General features: G+C 35.3%; 1 protein-coding gene across 4 annotated transcripts in view; it reads right to left on the reverse strand.

Moving 5' to 3' along the window:
• The window catches only part of LOC135126003 (uncharacterized), a 196,615-nt gene that overhangs the window by 85,652 nt on the left and 88,400 nt on the right, over positions 1–22,563 (reverse strand). For all 4 annotated transcript variants that reach the window (XR_010279988.1, XM_064051792.1, XM_064051791.1 and 1 more), the window contains one exon: positions 20,642–20,703. Coding sequence is in view for 3 of the 4 variants with exons in the window: in XM_064051792.1 (XP_063907862.1) it covers positions 20,642–20,703 (62 nt within the window). In the remaining variant the exon portion in view is untranslated. The remainder of the gene's footprint in view (positions 1–20,641; positions 20,704–22,563) is intronic.

A 22,563-nucleotide genomic window follows, 5' to 3' on the forward strand; every position in this document is an offset into this window, starting at 1 on the left:
GGAATGAGATTTTTGGCTAACATTTTTTTTTCAATCCGAATATTTTTAAAATCCTGTCCTGTGATCATAGACACGCTATATTTTTGGAATCAACACGTCGAAATCTATCTTCCAAATTTTTTTTGTGAATTTTTAGACAATTTCTTCAAAATCAAAAAACAGGTTTTGGATTAAAACAAAATTTGAATTTCAATACGAATATTTCTAAAATTTTGCCTCCGGACCATGAAAATGCTATAATTTTAGAATCAACACATCGCAATCCATGTTCCAGAATTTTTTGACAATTTTTTGGCAACTTTTCCAAATAAAAATGTTTCAATGCATTTGAAAATGTCGGCATTTTCAAAATTTAATTAAAGACGATTTACTTGTTGATTTCGATTTCTAGAGGTTAAAATTTTCGGCTTCACTTCTTCACTAACAAAAGAAATTATTCTCGATTCGAATATTTCTAAAATACTAACAATTTATCAATAACACGTTATATTCTTGGAATCAGCACGTCAAAATCTAGGTCCCAGAATTTTTTGGCAACTTTTTCCAAATAAAAATTTTTCAATGCATATGAAAATTTTGGCATTAAAAAAAAATTCCAAACTTAACTACCGCAATCTAAGTTCCAATTTTTTTGTGATCTTTTGCCATTTTTCAAACATTTTCAAAATTTAACAAAAATATTTTATTAGTTGATTTCGATCTCTAGAGGTTAAAATATTCGGTTTCACTTTTGCGATAACTCGTCCCGTTTTTCCTTAATAGCCTACTGCAATGAGTTTTTTGGATAAAAAAAAATTGTATTCGAATGTTTCTAAAATCCTAAGAATCTATCAATAACACGTTATACTCTAGGAACCAGCACATCGAAATCTATCTCCAAATTTTTTTGTGTATTTTTAGGCAATTTTTTGAAAATAAAATTTTTTAGTATCCCCTCTTACGAGGATTTTTAGATTTTGAAAAAAAAATTGAATTTCAATCCGCATACTTGTAAAATTTTGCCTCCGGACCATGAATACGCTATATTTTTGGAATTAACACATCGAAATCCATGTCCCAGAATTTTTTAGGCAACTTTTCCAAAATAAAAATTTTTCAATGCATTTGAAAATTTCGGAATTTTTCAAACATTTTCAAAATTTAACTAAAGATAATTTACTTGTTGATTTTGATTTCTAGAGGTTAAAATATTCGGCTTCACTTCTTGGATAACTCATTTTTCCAAAATAGCCCAGTAAAATGAGCTTTTTTGGAAAAAAAAATCAATCCAAATACATACATATTTCTAAAATCCTGCCTCGTGATCATAAACAAGCCATATTTTTGGAATCAGCATGCCGAAATCTATGTTCTAATTTTTTTTGTGATTTTTAGGCAGTTTCTTCTAAATCAAAATTTTTCAGTATTTCGCCCCAAAAAAAATTTGCCATTTTTCAAACATTTTCAAAATTTAACGAAAAGATTGTACTAAGTAGTTGATTTCGATCTCTAGAGGTTAACATATTCGGCATCACTTCTGCGATAACTCGTCCCGTTTTTCCAAAATAGCCCACTGGAATGAGTTTTTTGGATTAAAAAAAATATTTTTTTTTAATTCCGATATTTCTAAAATCTTAACTACCTTTCAATAACACGTTATATTTTTGGAATCAGCACGTCGAAATCTATCTCCAAATTTTTTTGTGGATTTATAGGCAATTTTTTTAAAATCAAAATTTTTTTCTTATGAAAATGTCGGCATTTTTCAACCATTGTGACAACTAAATCAAAAGCATTTTTTTGTAGATTTCGACTTCCAGAAGTTATTTTCGGTCTCATTTTTTCGATAATTACCAGAATTTTTACAGAATCCCTTTTAAAATGGCTTTGGAATTGGTTTTTGGATTAAAAAAAAATTGAATTTCATTATGAATATTAGTAAAATTTTGCCCTCGGACCATAAATACGCTATATTTTTCGAATCAGCTATCGAAATCTATATTCCCGAATTTTTTGGGAATTGTTGGCAACTTTTTCTAAATAAAAATTTTTCAGAATGAAAATTTCGGTATTTTTCAACTATTTTTAAAATTTAATTAAAGACATATTACCTGCAGATTTCGATCTCCAGAGTTTACATTTAGCCGAACTTCTTGAATCACACACACCATTTTTTCCAAAATAGCCAACCGAGATGAGTTTTTTGGATTAAAAAAAAAAATTCAATGCGAATATTTCTAAAATCCTGCCCCGTGATCAGAAACACGTTATATTTTTGGAATCAGCACGTCGAAATCTATCTCCCAATTTTTTTTTTGGGAATTTTTAGGCAATTTTTTCAAAATTAAAATTTTTTCTGAAGAAAATTTCCCATTTTTCAACCGTCTTTAAAATTTAACCAAAGGCATTTTTTTCTAGATTTCGGCCTCCAGGAAGTTATTTTCGTGTCACTTCTTCGATAACTACCACAATTTTTACAAATCCCTATTGACATGACATGTTGGATTAAAAAAAAAAATCATTCTGAATATTTCTAAAATTTTGCCCTCGGGCCATAAACACGCGATATTTTTGGAATCAACACATCGAAATCTGCATCCCACAATTTTTTGGGAATTTTTTGGCAACTTTTTACAAACAAAAATTTTTCAAAATTAAAATTTCGACGTTTTCGACTATTTTTGTAATCTTCAGGGGTTACATTTGGCCTCTTTTCTTTGATAACTTGTACCGTTTCTCCAAAATAGCGCAGAGTTCAGTTTTTGGAGTTTTAAAAAATATATTTTTCCAAAATAGTCCACTGAAATGAGTTTTTTTGATAAAAAAAAAAAAGATTTTCAATGCGAATACTTTTAAAATCCTGCCCCGTGATCATAAACACGCTATATTTTTGGAATAAGCGCGTCGAAATCTATCTTCCAATTTTTTTTGAATTTTTAGGCAATTTTTTTCAAAATCAAAATATGTATTTCAATATCTATCCTTAAGAAAATTTCAGCATTTTTCAACCATGGTTAAAATTTAATCAAAGACATTTTTGTACATTTCGACATCGGGAAGTTATTTTCGGTCTCATTTCTTCGATAACTAAGTACAACAATTTTTACAGAATCCCTATTGAAATGACTGGTTTTTAGGTTTAAGTAAAAAAATGCCTCACTTCTTCGATAACTCGTACCATTTTTCCAAAATAGCCCACTAAAATGAGTTTTTTTGCATAAAAAAAAAAACTTGAATCTCAATCTAAATACTTCTAAAATTCCTTTCTCGGAGCATAAACACGCTATATTTTTGGAATCAGCACATCGAAATCTACATCCCACAATTTTTTGGCAACTTTTCACAAATACAAATTTTTCAAAATGAAAATTTCAGTATTTTCGGCTTTTTTTTGAAATCTAATTAAAGATACGTTAGTGGCAGATTTCGATCTTCAGAAGTTACATTTGGCCTCATTTCTTTGACAACTTGTACCATTTTTCCAAAATAGCCCACTGAAATAAGTTTTTTGGAGCTTTAAAAAAAATACCTTCAATCTGAATATTTCTAAAATCCTGCCCGTGATCCTAAACACCCCATATTTTTGGAATCAGCACGTCGAAACCTTCCAAATTTTTTGGGGACTTTTAGGCAATTTCTGCAAAATCAAAATTTTTCTTATTCTATTTTTAAAATTATTCCCCCAGGATGTCGAAATCTATCTCCTAAATTTGTTTGGCAATTTTTTGGCAACTTTTCCCAAATTGAAATTTTCCAATACATATGAAAGTTTCGGCATTTTTAGGACATTTTCGAAATTTAACCAAGACATTTTGCTTGTAGTTTACATTCAATAAAGAAACTCATACATTAGTGAGTTATTTTGGATTAAAAAAAACTTTAATATCAAACTAAATATTTTTAAAAATTTTTGGTGTATGTTTTTCAGTATGTCTCCTTAAGAAAATTTCGGTATTTTTTTCAACGATCTTTAAAATTAAACCGTCGATAATTGTTTGTAGATTTCGACCTCCAGAAGTTATTTACCACAAATTTTTCCAGAATACCTATTGAAATGAAAGGTTTTTGGTTTAAAAAAAATTCAATTTCAATATGAATATTTCAAAAATTGTGTCTCCGGAGCATGAATACGCTATATTTTTGGAATCAGCACCTCGAAATCCGTATACCAGATTTTTTTGGGAATTTTTACTAGGTTTTTCCAAATAAAAATTTTTCAATATTAAAACTTCAGCATTCTTCTTCTTTTTTCAAAATTAATTTTTTTTAATATCTCCTCTTATGCAAATTTCGACATTTTTCAACCATCGTTACAACTTGGCCAAATGCATTTTTTTTTTTTGTAGATTTTGACCTCCAGAAGTTATTTTCGACCTCATTTCTTCTAATGACCACAATTTTCCAGAAACCCTAGTAAAATAATTTCAACCTTAAAATTTCTATTAATCAAAGCTGTTTATGAAACGTAAAATGGGTTGCCTATGCAGAAATATTCACGCGCGAACTGATAAAATGAACACCCTGTATATTATATCGAAATATATGCCAGATTTTTTCTCGATTTTTAGGCATTTTTTTCAAAATCAACTACACTAACATGTCTTAAAGATCCAAGTTTTCTTGCTTAAGTAAATTTCAAAATCATTCGTATTCCATTAGTTATGCAACAAAAAATGTGAAGTGTTGAACAAAAGTAGATCACTTTATATAAATTAACAAATTTATACCTACATGTGTTTGTGATATTTATCAATGATCTAATCTGTAAAACTGACGCCAGGAATAAAAATGAGGGGTTTCAGGTCTCTAAGAACACCGTTTTGTCCAACAAATAGTCAATATTGGGCAAAAACCGCTCACACAATTGTCGCCTTTGTGGCAGATCAGACGGAAGTAGTTCGCGAACGCCAGTCATGCGATAAGAAAACACGTGCGAATCTTTCCTGAAACGCTTCAGGGTTCCACCTTGAGACACCTTTAATTTGTAATATTCATTAACGATCTTATTCTTTTTCCCTTTGCTCACCGCAAGCGCGAAAACAAATTACCGACAAGCGATCCCGCGCTCCGCTCATAGACAGCCTATGCATTTATCTGTCAGTTCAAATATTTACCCACTTCCATTTCCTGACTTTTATTTGCACATGACCTACCTACGCGTGCAATTTTCGGCGGTTAACAGCGTCTGCTCTAAAATGATTTTTTCCAAACACAAATCATCTCAGTAATTTACGAGCCGAACTAAAAGTAGCGTAAAAATGTCCCCCTCGACTCCCTATTTCATAAAGTTAATTGACTGTACATTTCGCGAAAAACCCCTAAACCGATACTTCGTCTCAACGCCGTAATTTCATCGTGAAAGCGATTTGACGGTGTTCCAGGCGCCAGAAAGCCGTGTTGCTGAATTAATAGATAATGTAAAGCAGTCTTTATCTTTCATTAGGCGGTTTTTATTAAACTTCGGCAGGAGGAAATCACGGAGGCGCTGTTCGCTGAGTTGTTTTTAATAACCTAGGACAAATTTTATTAACACTCGAGAGTAATAAAAACGGTGAGGATGCTGCATAGTCCAAATCCTATTTTATGCGAAAAATCGATAAAATAGGACGGAAATTTTTTCTAATTGTGTCTTCACCGTCGCCACGTTCACTTAATCCTCATCCACTCCATATTTCTCGTCCATGATTCGTGGCCTCCTGGTCGTCTTCCTCGGCTCGAATTTATCCTTTAAAGTGTGACGGAGTGTGAAGATCAGTCGGGGGTTTAAATATGTTCATGCGATTTCGACGTGGAGTTGGAGTGGCAGCTACGAAGATGTTCGGTTTCCCACAAGCCCTTATCAGTTCTCCGTCCAGTTGTTAAAATACACCGGGCGAGAGAATGACAAGGGACTGGAAGAAAACGTTCTTTATTACGTGTTCGATACGGAGGCAGGGACGCGGACAGATAGATAAATAACACCTTTTCGTATCGAAGCGGCTCCAAAATTGCGCGAATTTCGATCTCCGCCAATTAGAACAAACCCAAAAAGAGGCGGCGCACCATCTCGTAGAGTCGCTTTTCGTGCGACTGCCGAATCAATCAAGTTAACTAATAAGCCGCCGCCTCCAGCGCACAATTCATCCGCTCCCGGCCTAAATTATAACTACAATAAGCGTCGCATAAATACGGCGTACAATCGTATCAAACTCGGCGAACATCCGGCCGTCGCAGCGCTCAACGTCGCCATGATGGAGTTAGCGGTCGGAAGAAAGATGGCGACACTTGCAGCTCTCGTTTCGCATCGGTGTTCGCGAATTAACGCGAGTTAGTTAAGTGCGATATAAAGCTCGCTGGGGGAATGATTCATTAAGAAGTTGGCGGCACTGCTGTTAGGAATGTTTCAGCGCTAATATCTGGGTTATATGAATGCTATCATTTCAACCCGACGGCTTTAATACACTACCCGGGCCGGTCCGGCACTGACGCAGCGGGCGTCGTTAGGGCGTACACGAGTTTTGTTTTAAAAAATTTTGATAACACGGTATAAAATTGTTGTAAACGGGGCAAAATGTATCAATCCCAAGAGAAAATAATGAAATTTTATTAAATTACAAACGAACAAAAAAAAATAACAAACTAATGGAACGTGGAACGATGAAGAGTAAGTACGTTTAATTTTTCCAAGACCTTTCTACTGACTTATTGAAAATCAAAATTTTCCAATATGAAAATTTCGACATTTTTTTATCATCTTTGAAATTTAACATTTTACTTCCAACACAAAGTAGTGAATTAAAATATGGTGAAATTACAAACTTTTTAAAATTATTTTTGAATACCCTGTGTCACTGATTTTTTTTATCCATTTTGAAAATGTTTTATTCGCCACTTGATTCATTTTTAGCGGTTTTCCAATGTCTTACCTTGCTCAATATGAAAATTTCGGCTTCATTTTTCTGATAACTCTCGTCATTTTTCGAGAATCTCCATTTGAAGTAAGGTAATTTTTAGACTTTTGAAGAAATTTGACTTTCCAAAGGATATTTCGAAAATCTTCTTCGAGAACCATTAACGGACTATATTTTTCGAATCAGCATGTTGAGAATAATGTATTTGAATTTATTGTAAATTTTTAGACAACTTTTCCAAAAGAGGAATTTTTCAATACTGTCCGCTTGTAAAAATTTTGACCCTCTTCCGACTATTTTTGAAAATTAGCCAAAGACATTTTGATGTGTTTTTCGCCCTCTAGAAGTAACTTTCGGCTGCATTTTTCCCATAACCTTTGACATTTTTCGAGAATCACCAACTAAAGTAAGGCAATTTTTAGAATTTTGAAAAAATTTGACTTTCCAACGAATATTTCGAAAATCTTGTTCGGGACCATAAACTCACTATATTTTTCAAATTAATACGTTGAGAATTATGCCTTTGAATTTATTGTAAATTTTTAGACAACTTTTCCAAAAGAGGAATTTTTCAATATTGCCCCCTTATAAAAATTTTCCCCCTCTTTCGACTATTTTTTAAAATTAGCCAAAGACATTTTCATGTGTCTTTCCAGCTTTAGAAATAAATGTCGGCTTCATTTTTTCCATAACCTTCGTGATTTTTCGAGAATTACCAATTGAAGTAAGCCAATTTTTAGAATTTTGAAAAAATTTTACTTTCCAACAAATATTTCGAAAATCTTGTTCGGGACCATAAACACACTATATTTTTCAAATTAGCACGTGGAGAATTATGCTTTTGAATTTATTGTAAATTTTTAGACAACTTTTCCAAAAGAGGAATTTTTCAATATTGCTCCCTTATAAAAATTTTCCTCCTCTTTCGATTATTTTTGAAAATTAGCCAGACATTTTCATGTGTCCTTCGAGCTTTGGAAGTAAATTTCGGCTTCATTTTTTCCATAACCTTTGTCATTTTTCGAGAATTATAAATTGAAGTAAGGCAATTTTTAGAATTTTGAAAAAATTTGACTTTCCAACGAATATTTCGAAAATCTTCTTCGGGACCATAAACCCACTATATTCTTCAAATTAGCACGTTGAGAATTATGTAAATTTTTTGACAACTTTTCCAAAAGAGGAATTTTTCAATATTGCCCCCTTATAAAAATTTTCCCCCTCTTTTGACTGTTTTTGAAAATTAGCCAAAGACATTTTCATGTGTCCTTCGAGCTTTAGAAGTAAATTTCGGCTTCATTTTCCCATAATTTTTGTCAATTTTCGAAAATCACCAAGTGAAGTAAGGCAATTTTTAGAATTTTGAAAAAATTTGACTTTCCAACGAATATTTCGAAAATCTTGTTCGAGAACCATAAACAGACTATATTTTTCCAATCAGTATGTTGAGAATTATGGATTTGAATTTACTGTAAATTTTTAGACAACTTTTCCAAAAGAGGAATTTTTCAATGCTGTCCCCTTATAAAAATTTTTACCCTCTTTCGACTATTTTTGAAAATTAGCCAAAGACATTTTCATGCGCCTTTCGACCTCTAGAAGTAACTTTCGGCTTCATTTCTCTAATAATCCTTGTGATTTTTTGAGAATCACCAACTGAAGTTAGGGAATTTTTAGAATTTTGAGAAAATTTGACTTTCCAACGGATATTTCGAAAATCTTGTTCGAGACCCATAAACAGATTATATAATTCTAATCAGTATGTTGAGAATTGTGTATTTGAATTTATTGTAAATTTTTAGACAACTTTTGCAAAAGAGGAATTTTTCAATTTATAAAATTTTGACCCTCTTTCGACTATTTTTGAAAATTGACCAAAGACATTTTCATGTGTTTTTCGACCTCTAAAAGTAACTTTCGACTTCATTTCTCTAATAATTCTTGTGATTATTCGAGAATCACCAACTGAAGTAAGGGAATTTTTAGAATTTTGAGAAAATTTAACTTTCCAACGGATACTTCGAAAATCTTGTTCGATGTCCATAAACAGACTATATTTTTCGAATCAGCATGTTGAGAATTATGTATTAGAATTTATTGGATATTTTTAGACAACTTTTCCAAAAGAGGAATTTTTCAATACTGTCCTATTATAAAAATTTTGATCCTCTTTCGACTATTTTTGAAAATTAGCCAAAGACATTTTAATGTGTCTTTCGACCTCTAGAAGTAACTTTCGACTTCATTTCTCTAATAATCCTTGTGATTTTTCGAGAATGACCAACTGAAGTAAGGGAATTTTTAGAATTTTGAGAAAATTTGACTTTCCAACGGATATTTCGAAAATCTTGTTCGATAACCATAAACAGACTATATTTTTCAAATTAGCATGTTGAGAATTATGCTTTTGAATTTATTGTAAATTTTTAGACAACTTTTCCAAAAGAGGAATTTTTCAATACTGTCCTCTTATAAAAATTTTGACCTTCTTTCGACTATTTTTTAAAAATTAGCCAAAGACATTTTCATGTGTCTTTCGACCTCTAGAAGTAACTTTCGGCTTCATTTCTCTAACAATCCTTATGATTTTTCGAGAATCACCAACTGAAGGGAATTTTTAGAATTTTGAGAAAATTTGTCTTTCCAACGGATATTTCGAAAATCTTGTTCGAGAACCATAAACAGACTATATTTTTCGAATCAACATGTTGAGAATTATGTATTTGAATTTATTGTAAATTTTTAAACAACTTTTCCAAAAGAGGAATTTTTCAATACTGTCCTCTTATAAAAATTTTGACCCTCTTTCGACTAGTTTTGGAAATTAGCCAAAGACATTTTCATGTGTCTTTGGACCTCTAGAAGTAACTTTCGGCTTCATTGCTCCAATAATCCTTGTGATTTTTCGAGAATCACCAACTGAAGTAAGGGAATTTTTAGAATTTTGAGAAAATTTGACTTTTCAACGGATATTTCGAAAATCTTGTTCGAGAACCATAAACAGACTATATAATTCGAATCAGCATGTTGAGAATTATGTACTTGAATTTGTTGTAAATTTTTAGACAACTTTTCCAAAAGAGGAATTTTTCAAAAAAAAAATTATAAAAATTTTGAGCATTTTTCGACTATTTTTGAAAATTAGCCAAATGCATTTCGTCCATTTTGCACGCAAGACGAAAATTTCAAAAAACGAGCCAATTTTTGCTCTACATAACAAAACATTTATCCCCATTTTTTTGTTGAATTTTCAAAATTGCCAAAATGTTCGCCTTTAATCAATCAAAACCACTCTTCGATTAAAAGGTGAACTTTATCCCGGTTGTGCGTAGTCGGTATTTCGCGAACAAATTAAAAGTTATGTTTGTTCTTTCAATTAGACTTGTCGATTTATCGTTTGACTTTATTCTGGCGGCTCTGGAGACACTTCCTCCTTGAGGACGCCCGCAGGTAGCCCTCCGGTTAGCGATCGATCCGGGTCCAGATCGCCCTCCCCCAGAGTCCGTCCTCGCTCACAGGACTCCCGTTATTGGAGTGACAGACAACAGTGTTTATAAATATCCCGATAGCGTTAATCCCTATGCATTTATGTTAATCGGGGCCCCTCATTGCATATTCAATTCGCTACGCGGTGTCAAATCGGTCGCACATAATTCCAGGGCCGTCTGGACGTCTTCCCCACAATATACTACCTCCCATAATATTCATAATGACAGGGTCAGATATGGTCTAGTTTGATTTAGTTGTCTCGGACCAATTTGGAATTCCGCTGCCGTCTCCTCCAGTTAAATTTAATCATGCCCAGCCTTGCATAAACTTCGGGCTGTTGAAGTTGAGCAACTCGAAGAAAACTGCCGATGTATTTGGATGTACAAAGTTTATGAATTTCGCCGGGGGCGGAGTGGCCAGAATTTCTTTCAGAACTGCCGCTTAATTATTCTGCAAGCCCCAAATACCCGTTTAATGAGATTTGAAGAAAAGTCTTTTCAGCGAGAAGTACAGACTCGTTTCAAATATTTTAATAAACTGGAACGAATGATTAACGCTAATTAACGGGCTTTATTTTTCGGTTAATTAACGCGGAGCGTCGCGACGCCGCCGCCGACTTGGTCGCGGTCGCGCGGCGAACGTGTGAAGCACGTCGCGACGCCGATGTCAATTTAATTAATTTTTTGGCTTTGCGAAAGTTGACTTTTAACCGCCCCACTTTGAAGTATTTAGAAATTAATTAAGTTTGGAAACTTTAGGATTGTTTGCGCGAGTATAATGTATTATTACGACCGCCTTGCTTTGATTGTTCCAAATTTAGCCATAGCAAGCGCCATAATACGCTTCTGTGTTTAGAACTTAGGTAAAGTTATCAACAGCTGAATCAAAATCCACTACAACTTTCCAAATCTTGTTTGTTTTGCGAGATTCAAACCGGGACGGGTTGTTTTTAACAAGCTTTTTTGTTTATTCGGGCTTATGCCGAGCGAATGTGGAAGGATCCGTCCTGGAAAATTAATTACAATAAACGTTTTTCTTTTTCGAACACTCAACTAGTTTCACCTTAAAACGCAGATTTGTTTGTAATTATTTTTTAACGCGGCTTAAATTTTTAACAACCCATCAAAGTTTTGATTTCCATAACCCTTGGTCGTTCCAGGCGGCGTCGCTGCCCCCATAAAACCCGAATATTTGATATTCCGAAACATCTGATTTTATCTGACGCGCACAAGACGGGCACAAGTGGAAGAATTGAGATCATCCCGATTGTATTTACCCGGGCTCTGCTCGGGAGTTAGCCTCAATTTGCGAACATGTGTGCGTATTTGACAGGTCTCCACCTCGTAAAAAAGCATACTTGAGTAATTTTATAAGGCATAAATTCCAGTCCCCAGTTATTATTTTTAAAAGCATAATTCGGGTTAAATATAATGTGAACATTGGGAATTTTGACGCGATGGAGGTTCACCGAACCCGCCATTACACTTTATTAGAGCGTGAAACAAGGTTTTCATCCCCTTTTCGCTCACCTGGACGCGAGGTGCTTGATTTTGTCGGAATGATGGAAAATGTAAACAAAACGAGGATGGGCCGTCGACGCCGCCCCCACGAGATAAGCGAAATGGACAACTTGGAGCGAAAATAGCTCGGGTGGCTTCGCTGGGAAATTATAATAGGAGCAATAATAGTTTATTTGTGTTGATACCACAAATGTGCTTAGGTTTGAGCACAGTGGCGGCTCGTAGTCACTCCACTTAAAAATTTTGTTTTTTCGTCCTCTTAAAACTACCATTTTGTTCTAGAAAATTAAATAAACCAGGATTTTCCGAATCTTCATTTTCCTGAATACAAAATTTCAAAATTTGATACAATCTAGAATTTTCGATACAACGTAACGATTTTTTCTTACTTATCCATAAAAATAAAACTTCTGGAGCTTCTGACATTACTTAATCCTTTCAAAAATAAAATTCTGGGGGCCCCCGACATTCTTTAAACCTTTCTAAAAATACAACGTTGAGGACCCCTGAGGTTCTTTAAACTGTCCTTTAAAGATGATACGTCGGGACCTCTGAGATTCTTAAAACCCTTTTAGAAATAAAACGTCGGGAGGCCCTGAGATTCTTCAAACCTCTTCAAAATTAGAACGTTGGGGACCCCTGAGATTCTTTAAACCACTTCAAAATTAGAACGTCTGCGTCATCTGAGATTCTTTAAACCACTTCAAAATTAGAACGTCTGCGTCCCCTGAGATTCTTTTAACCACTTCAAAATTAGAACGTTGGAAACCCCTGAGATTCTTTAAACCACTTCAAAATTAGAACGTCTGCGTCATCTGAGATTCTTTAAACCATTTCAAAATTAGAACCTTGGAGACCCCTGAGATTCTTTAAACCTTTTCAAAAGTATAACGCTGGGGGGCTGAGATTCTTTAAACCTTTTCAAAAGTATAACGTTGGGGGCCTGAGATTCTTTAAACTGTCCTTTAAAGATGAAACGTCGAGAGCCCCCGAGATTCTTTAAACCACTTCAAAATTAGAACGTCTGCGTCCCCTGAGATTCTTTAAACCGCTTCAAAATTAGAACGTCTGCGTCATCTGAGATTTTTTAAACCACTTCAAAATTAGAACGTCTGCGTCCCCTGAGATTCTTTAAACCGCTTTAAAATTAGAACGTTGGAGACCCCTGAGATTCTTTAAACCTTTTCAAAAGTATAACGCTGGGGGCTGAGATTCTTTAAACTGTCCTTTAAAGATGAAACGTCGGGAGCCCCTGAGATTCTTTAAACCACTTCAAAATTAGAACGTTGGAGGCCCCTGAGATTTTTCAAACCTCTTCAAAATTAGAACGTTGGAGACCCCTGAGATTCTTTAAACCTTTTCAAAAGTATAACGTTGGGGGCCTGAGATTCTTTAAACTGTCCTTTAAAGATGAAACGTCCAGAGCCCCTGAGATTCTTTAAACCACTTCAAAATTAGAACGTCTGCGTCCCCTGAGATTCTTTAAACTGCTTCAAAATTAGAACGTCTGCGTCATCTGAGATTCTTTAAACCACTTCAAAATTAGAACGTCTGCGTCCCCTGAGATTCTTTAAACCGCTTCAAAATTAGAACGTTGGAGGCCCCTGAGATTTTTCAAACCTCTTCAAAATTAGAACGTTAGAGACCCCTGAGATTCTTTAAACCTTTTCAAAAGTATAACGTTGGGGGCCTGAGATTCTTTAAACTGTCCTTTAAAGATGAAACGTCGAGAGCCCCTGAGATTCTTTAAACCGCTTCAAAATTAGAACGTCTGCGTCATCTGAGATTCTTTAAACCACTTCAAAATTAGAACGTCTGCGTCCCCTGAGATTCTTTAAACCGCTTTAAAATTAGAACGTTGGAGACCCCTGAGATTCTTTAAACCTTTTCAAAAGTATAACGCTGGGGGGCTGAGATTCTTTAAACTGTCCTTTAAAGATGAAACGTCGGGAGCCCCTGAGATTCTTTAAACCACTTCAAAATTAGAACGTCTGCGTCCCCTGAGATTCTTTAAACCACTTCAAAATTAGAACGTTGGAGACCCCTGAGATTCTTTAAACCTTTTCAAAAGTATAACGTTGGGGGCCTGAGATTCTTTAAACTGCCTTTTAAAGATGAAACGTCGGGAGCCCCTGAGATTTTTTAAATCACTTCAAAATTAGAACGTCTGCGTCCCCTGAGATTCTTTAAACCACTTCAAAATTAGAACGTTGGAGAGCCCTGAGATTCTGTAAACCTTATCAAAAGTATAACATTGGGGGCCTGAGATTCTTCAAACTGTCCTTTAAAGATGAAACGTCGGGAGCCCCTGAGATTCTTTAAACCACTTCAAAATTAGAACGTCTGCGTCCCCTGAGATTCTTTAAACCACTTCAAAATTAGAACGTTGGAGACCCCTGAGATTCTTTAAACCTTTTCAAAAGTATAACGTTGGGGGCCTGAGATTCTTTAAACTGTCCTTTAAAGATGAAACGTCGGGAGCCCCTGAGATTCTTTAAACCACTTCAAAATTAGAACGTTGGGGACCCCTGAAATTCTTTAAACCTTTTCAAAAGTATAACGTTGGGGGCCTGAGATTCCTTAAACTGTCCTTTAAAGATGAAACGTCGGGAGCCCCTGAGATTCTTTAAACCACTTCAAAATTAGAACGTCTGCGTCCCCTGAGATTCTTTAAACCACTTCAAAATTAGAACGTTGGAGACCCCTGAGATTCTTTAAACCTTTTCAAAAGTATAACGTTGGGGGCCTGAGATTCCTTAAACTGTCCTTTAAAGATGAAACGTCGGGAGCCCCTGAGATTCTTTAAATCACTTCAAAATTAGAACGTCTGCGTCCCCTGAAATTCCTTAAACCACTTCAAAATTAGAACGTTGGAGAGCCCTGAGATTCTGTAAACCTTATCAAAAGTATAACATTGGGGGCCTGAGATTCTTTAAACTGTCCTTTAAAGATGAAACCTCGGGAGCCCCTGAGATTCTTTAAACCACTTCAAAATTAGAACGTCTGCGTCCCCTGAGATTCTTTAAACCACTTCAAAATTAGAACGTTGGAGACCCCTGAGATTCTTTAAACCTTTTCAAAAGTATAACATTGGGGGCCTGAGATTCTTTAAACTGTCCTTTAAAGATGAAACGTCGGGAGCCCCTGAGATTCTTTAAACCACTTCAAAATTAGAACGTTGGGGACCCCTGAAATTCTTTAAACCTTTTCAAAAGTATAACGTTGGGGGCCTGAGATTCCTTAAACTGTCCTTTAAAGATGAAACGTCGGGAGCCCCTGAGATTCTTTAAACCACTTCAAAATTAGAACGTCTGCGTCCCCTGAGATTCTTTAAACCACTTCAAAATTAGAACGTTGGAGACCCCTGAGATTCTTTAAACCTTTTCAAAAGTATAACGTTGGGGGCCTGAGATTCCTTAAACTGTCCTTTAAAGATGAAACGTCGGGAGCCCCTGAGATTCTTTAAATCACTTCAAAATTAGAACGTCTGCGTCCCCTGAAATTCCTTAAACCACTTCAAAATTAGAACGTTGGAGAGCCCTGAGATTCTGTAAACCTTATCAAAAGTATAACATTGGGGGCCTGAGATTCTTTAAACTGTCCTTTAAAGATGAAACCTCGGGAGCCCCTGAGATTCTTTAAACCACTTCAAAATTAGAACGTCTGCGTCCCCTGAGATTCTTTAAACCACTTCAAAATTAGAACGTTGGAGACCCCTGAGATTCTTTAAACCTTTTCAAAAGTATAACATTGGGGGCCTGAGATTCTTTAAACTGTCCTTTAAAGATGAAACGTCGGGAGCCCGAGATTTTTTAAACCACTTCAAAATTAGAACGTCTGCGTCCTCTGAGATTCTTTAAACCACTTCAAAATTAGAACGTTGGAGACCCCTGAGATTCTTTAAACCTTTTCAAAAGTATAACGTTGGAGGCCTGAGATTCTTTAAACTGTCCTTTAAAGATGAAACGTCGGGAGCCCGAGATTCTTTAAACCACTTCAAAATTAGAACGTCTGCGTCCTCTGAGATTCTTTAAACCACTTCAAAATTAGAACGTTGGAGACCCCTGAGATTCTTTAAACCTTTTCAAAAGTATAACGTTGGGGGCCTGAGATTCTTTAAACTGTCCTTTAAAGATGAAACGTCGGGAGCCCCTGTGATTCTTTAAACCACTTCAAAATTAGAACGTCTGCGTCCCCTGAGATTCTTTAAACCACTTCAAAATTAGAACGTTGGGGACTGAGATTCTTTAAATTGTCTCTTAAAGAGCCCCTGAGATTCTTTAGGCCCTTCACTCTCTCAAAAATATAACGTTGGAGGCCCCTGAGCAGAAGCTCCGAGTTTAAAGAATGAAAATCTTTTGAAAATGGAACGTCGGGAGCCCCTGAGATTCTTTAAACCTTTTCAAAAATATGAGGTTGAGGAGCCCTGAGATTCCATAAATCCTTTTAGAAATAAAACGTTGAGCGCCCCTGAGATTCTTTAAGCCCTTAAAGCCTCAAAAAATGTAGCGTTGGAGGCCACTGACATTCTTTAAGCTCTTGTGATAAACTTCGAGCTCCTGATATTCTGTAAACCATTTTAGAGTTAAAACCTTAGAACCCCTGAGATTCTTAAAACATTTTCAAAAACAGAACGTGGGGGGGGTCCTGAGATTCTTTAAATCCTTTTATAAATAAAACGTTGGGAGCTCCTGAGATTCTTTAGGCCCTTCGTGTTTTCAAAAATACAACGTTCGGGGCCCTTGAGCTTCTTTAAAATCTTTTGAAAATAGAACGTCTAGAGCCTTTGAGATTCTATAAATCGTTTTAGAAATAAAACGTTGAGAGACCCTGACATTCTTTAGGCCCTTCACTATTTCAAAAAGATAACGTTGAAGATTCTATAAATCCGTTTAGAAATAAAACGTTAAGGGCCTCTGAGATTCTTTAGGTCCTTCACGCTTTCAAAAATATGACGTTTGAGGCCCCTGAGCTTATTTAAATTCTTTTGAAAATAGAACGTCGGGAGCCCCTGAGATTTTTTGGATCTTTTCAAAAATATAACATTGAGGCCCCTGAGGTTCTTTAAACCGTTTTACAAATAAAAAGTCGGAGCCCTTGAGATTCTTTAAAACCTTTTAGAAATAAAACGTCGAGAGCCCCTGAGATTCTTTAGGCCCTTCACGCTTTCAAGAATATAACGTTCGAGGCTCTTGAGCTTCCTTCAACTCTGTTGAAAATAGGACGTCGCAGGCCCCTGAGATTCTTTAAACCTTTTCAAAAATATAACGTCGGAGCCCTTGAGATCCTTTTAAAAATTTAAAACCTTCTCAGAAATATAACAATGGGGGGGGGGGGAGATTCTTTAAACTGTCCTTTAAAGACGAAACGTCGGGAGCCCTTGAGGTTCTTTAGGCCCTTCACGCTTTCAAGAATATAACGTTCGAGGCCCCTGAGCTTCTTTAAAATCTTTTGAAAATAGAGCGTCGAGAGCTTTTGAAATTCTTTAAACCTTTTCAAAAACATATCATTGGGGGCCCCTGAGCTTCTTTAAACTCTTTTGAAAATAGAACGTCGAGATCCTTTGAGATTCTATAAATCCGTTTAGAAATAAAACGTTAAGGGCCTCTGAGTTTCTTTAGGTCCTTCACGCTTTCAAAAATATGACGTTTGAGGCCCCTGAGCTTATTTAAATTCTTTTGAAAATAGAACGTCGGGAGCCCCTGAGGTTCTTTAAATCCTTTTAGAAATAAAACGTCGAGAGCCCCTGAGATTCTTTAGGCCCTTCACGCTTTCAAGAATATAACGTTCGAGGCCCCAGAGCTTCTTTAAAATCTTTTGAAAATAGAGCGTCGAGAGCTTTTGAAATTCTTTAAACCTTTTCAAAAACATATCATTGGGGGCCCCTGAGCTTCTTTAAACTCTTTTGAAAATAGAACGTCGAGATCCTTTGAGATTCTATAAATCGTTTTAGAAATAAAACGTCGAGAGACGCTGAGATTCTTTCGGCCCTTCACTCTTTCAAAAAGATAACGTTGGAGATTCTATAAATCCGTTTAGAAATAAAAAGTTAAGGGCCTCTGAGATTCTTTAGGTCCTTCACGCTTTCAAAAATATGACGTTTGAGGCCCCTGAGCTTATTTAAATTCTTTTGAAAATAGTACATCGGGAGCCCGAGATTTTTTGGATCTTTTCAAAAATATAACGTTGAGGCCCCTGAGGTTCTTCGAACCGTTTTACAAATACAACGTCGGAGCCCTTGAGATTCTTTAAAACCTTCTCACAAAGAACCCCTGACACTCTTTAAACCCTTTTAGAAATAAAACATTGAGACCCTTTAAGCCCTCAACGCTTTCAAAAATATAACCTTGGGGCCCCTGAGATTCTTTAAGCTCTATGGATAAATAAAACGTCGAAGCTCCTAAGAGTCTTTAAACTATTTTTTTTTAATAAAGTGAAATTCATTAAACTCGATCAGAGCTTGATGCCTATAGATTTTTCTTTTGTGATATGTACAATATTATTTATTATACAGGGTCATCAAAATTGATTGAGAGAGTTGGTACCCCCTGTTTTTGTCGTGAAGTTTGTCAACCTTATGACAGATTTGTTTAAGTTTATATGGCAATGAATTCAGTGGCGTGACAAAAATTAGAAACTTCAAATCTGACAACTAATGTTTTTACCAAAAAAAAAAGCCGAAAAAAGACGCCACTGAGTTTTGAAATTTGAAACTTCAAATCTAACAGCTAATATTTTTATACAACTTAATAAACCAAATTATTCAAGTTCAGGTTTGCCAACTCTCTCAATGAATTTTGATGACTCTGTATTATTTCCGTCAAGGCCGTCCACTGTTGCCGTTTGTAACAGGGTAATTGTTTTCTGAGACTAAGTAGGCAACCAAATATACTCTAGAGCATGTATTGTTTCATAATTATTATCTTAATACCCTTAAGTGACTTATGGGATAACACAAAAACTTAATGAAATTGATGTAATTGATATCAGATCTTACAGGATATTCGATTGAATTATTATTTTTGTTTTATTTTACTTTCAAGAGAAGCAAAAATTTGCCTGATAACCATTATGATTTTGATTGCTCCCATTAATTTTTTTATTTCAAAAGTTGTTAAGTGTCATTATTTATTGTTACAAGTGTGGTTTAATTACCGTCATGCTACATCGTTTCCGAGGAAGACCCGATCACAATAATTTTGCTGATCACATCCCTGACCAGATTGATGATACCTCATACCAGCCAAACTAAGACAGGCCCCAATACCCCAATTATTATTTAATAAAGTAAATAAAGTCCCCGTTTTGTCGAATGTCGATACCGGAAATCGCGTTTTACCCCGGCCAGCATTAAAACAACATCCAGCCGGGCTAAAAGCGGCTTAATTCAAAAAATAAGCACTAGGCGCAATTAAAATTTAAAAGGGCTTTGTTGATGAAATTCCTTTTGGGAATGAGGCAGGTAATCATGTGCCTGCCGGTATAACGCCACGTGTGTGTAGCGAAATTTTTTCATTAAGATGAGAAATTTTCGTTGGAGGGCGGGTTCGCCGCTGTATTCGCATGATGTATCCTTAAAAGCCGCCGGAGGCGAAGCTGCGGGCTGACAAGATTAGACAGAACACGAAATCACTGACATCATAACAAAGAGAATGGAAACAGATACTGACACAATAAAAATGGAGTAGTTTCCTTCTGGATTTTACCATAAAAAAGAAAATGAATAGGGCGAAACTCGATTCCGCAAATCCCGCACTCAATGTCGACGTATTATGAAGTGAATAAAATTGTATATGTTTAAGGAAATTCCGGGAAGGCGGCGTTATTTGCTCGCAGACGCTTATTCTGCGGCTCGACGTGACGTTTAACAACGAAATGTCAATCCGACGAGTTTTATTTTGGTGGATTTTCGGAAGAACACGCACATAATCCGCGCTTCGGTGATTAATTCACCGCGGATAAAGAAGAACACCGGCGTGAAAAATGTTCACTTTAAACACCCACTAATTATCCTCTTTGTTCCGGCAAAAATAAATCCAGTAGCGGCGTACTAATAAATGCTGTTTATCTGCATCGTGGGTCAGCGATTCATTCACTTTTCGCCCGGCAATAACCGAACCAAAGGTTCATCCGTGATCAATTCTGCTCAATTTATTTACCAAACTTAATCATTATTGGAACAAACGGGCTAATTTGTGTCAATATTACTAGTATTTATTTTCATTTATCGTGGCGATATGCACAATTGTGCGTTAGGTTAACACGGCAATTTACGCAAACAAACCCGTATCATTTGTTTTTTACTCTCGCTCAGCATCAATATTTACATTTGTTTAATTGTAAAATATTTGCGCCGATACGACTCGTCTGCGGCGAAATTCTTGCTATTAGTGGAAGAGCGGAATTTAATGGGAGATAGCTACACATTGTACTGTGAAGCCGTAACGACGTTATTACAAGAGAATCATATTCCATTATTGCAATAGAACAGTGTGAACCGAGCAATTTAAAATTATTGTGGTATTTTATGGGCGCGCTGCTATATGGCGTTTAATTGAATGTCTCATTGTAATGAAAATCATCGTCTGCGGAAATGGTATCACCATATAACACACGTGACTCTATTTTATCGCGGAAAGTAAATAAAATTGTACGTTTCCACTGTGCTTTTCAACTCGTGACTCCCGCTGTTGTGATTAATTGATTTAGTTTCGAAAAATTACGGAAAAGTGTCCGGATTTTGTTACCAAAGAGATTTTTTACCTGCGCTGGCCATGGTTCCGGGTTTTATCCATGCAGGTTTCCGTTTTGTGGACACTTTTGACCTGGAACAAAAATCAATGTTAGGAATGTAATACTGAGTTTATCGTCAAAAAAAATCGTGTCAAATTCGCAATTTTTTTCTCATTTTTCCACACACAGTAATATTTGATTGTAACATGTTTACGTTTTCACTTAAAAATACGACCTTTGGATTCCAGTGTTTTTATTGCATTTGCGATGCAAATAAAATTACACTGAATGTAAACTGTTTTTGAATAGATAAAATATTAATACATTTTTCAATAGAACTAGAATTAAAACTACAAAACTGACTTACGTCATCTTTGATATTATCAAAATTTTTACATATCGAGTGTTCGTTTGATTTTTTGTAAATATCGTGGAGCACGTCTAAAATAAATTGATGACAATGGACAACCCAGAATGGTCTAACCTCATTTTTGACAGTAAAATTTACGCCTTTAAACAACTCTATCAAATATCAGTCGTACACAACAGTATGGATTAATAAAACACATGCGTTATTCGTTACATTTTTTCTATCTTTTTTATAACTATTTAAGCAATTGTTGCTTTGTTAAAAAAATAATAAAGAATTTTGGAGGTTCCTAATACCTTAAGTTATAAATAATTTAAACAATCTTTAACGCACCCATTTGAAAGATTTTAAATAAACTTGATGCTTATTGTTGAAATAAATTTAAACAATCTTAGAGGCACTTGCTGTTTTATCTTTGAAATATGTAGTTTAAAGAATCTCGGGGATCCTTTATGTTAGTTTAAAGAGTCTTAGAAGCACTTGACGTTTGTTTTTGAAAGATGTTTAAAGATTCTCGGGGGGTCTTTGTTTTAGTTTAAAGACTTAAGGCCACTGACGTTTGTTTTTGAACGAAATTTAAAGAATCTCAGAAGCACTCATTGTTTTGTCTTTGAAAGTTTTAAAGATCTCAAACGCTCCGGGGTTTTATTTTTGAAAGACGTTTAAAGAAACTCAGAGGCACTTAACGTTTGTCTTGAAAGAAATTTAAAGAATCTCGGGGGTCTTTTGTGTTAGTTTAAAGAGTCTTAGAAGCACTTGACGTTTGTTTTTGAAAGATGTTTAAAAATTCTCGGGGGTTCTTTGTTTTAGTTTAAAGACTTAGGGGCACTAACGTTTGTTTTTAAACGAAATTTAAAGAATCTCAGAGGCACTGGCTGTTTTGGCTTTGAAGTGGTTTAAAGAATATCAGGGGCACATGACGCTTATTTTTGAGAGAAATTTAAAGATCTCGGGAATCCTCTGTTTTATTTTAGAGAATCTCAGATTCACTCATTGTTTTGTGTTTGAAAGGTTTAAAGATCTCAAACGCTCCGGGGTTTTATTTTTGAAAGATGTTTAAAGAATCTCAGGGGCACTTAACGTTTGTCTTGAAAGAAATTTAAAGAATCTGGGGGATCCTTTGTGTTAGTTTAAAGAGTCTTAGAAGCACTTGACGTTTGTTTTTGAAAGATGTTTAAAGATTCTCGGGGGTTCTTTGTTTTAGTTTAAAGACTTAGGGGCACTGACGTTTGTTTTTGAACGAAATTTAAAGAATCTCAGAGGCACTTGCTGTTTTGGCTTTGAAGTAGTTTAAAGAATCTCGGATGTCCTTTGTGTTAATTTAAAGAATATCAGGGGCACATGACGCTTATTTTTGAGAGAAATTTAAAGAGATCGGGAATCCTCTGTTTTATTTTAGAGAATCTCAGAATCACTCATTGTTTTGTGTTTGAAAGGTTAAAGATCTCAAACGCTCCGGGGTTTTATTTTTGAAAGATGTTTAAAGAATCTCAGGGGCACTTAACGTTTGTCTTGGAAGAAATTTAAAGAATCTGGGGGATCCTTTGTGTTAGTTTAAAGAGTCTTAGAAGCACTTGACGTT

The sequence above is a fragment of the Zophobas morio genome, unplaced genomic scaffold, assembly GCF_036711695.1.
Source record: "Zophobas morio isolate AGI-343-1 ecotype UQ-CSIRO unplaced genomic scaffold, CSIRO_AGI_Zmor_V1 ptg000010l, whole genome shotgun sequence".
Taxonomy (NCBI): Eukaryota; Metazoa; Arthropoda; class Insecta; order Coleoptera; family Tenebrionidae; genus Zophobas; species Zophobas morio.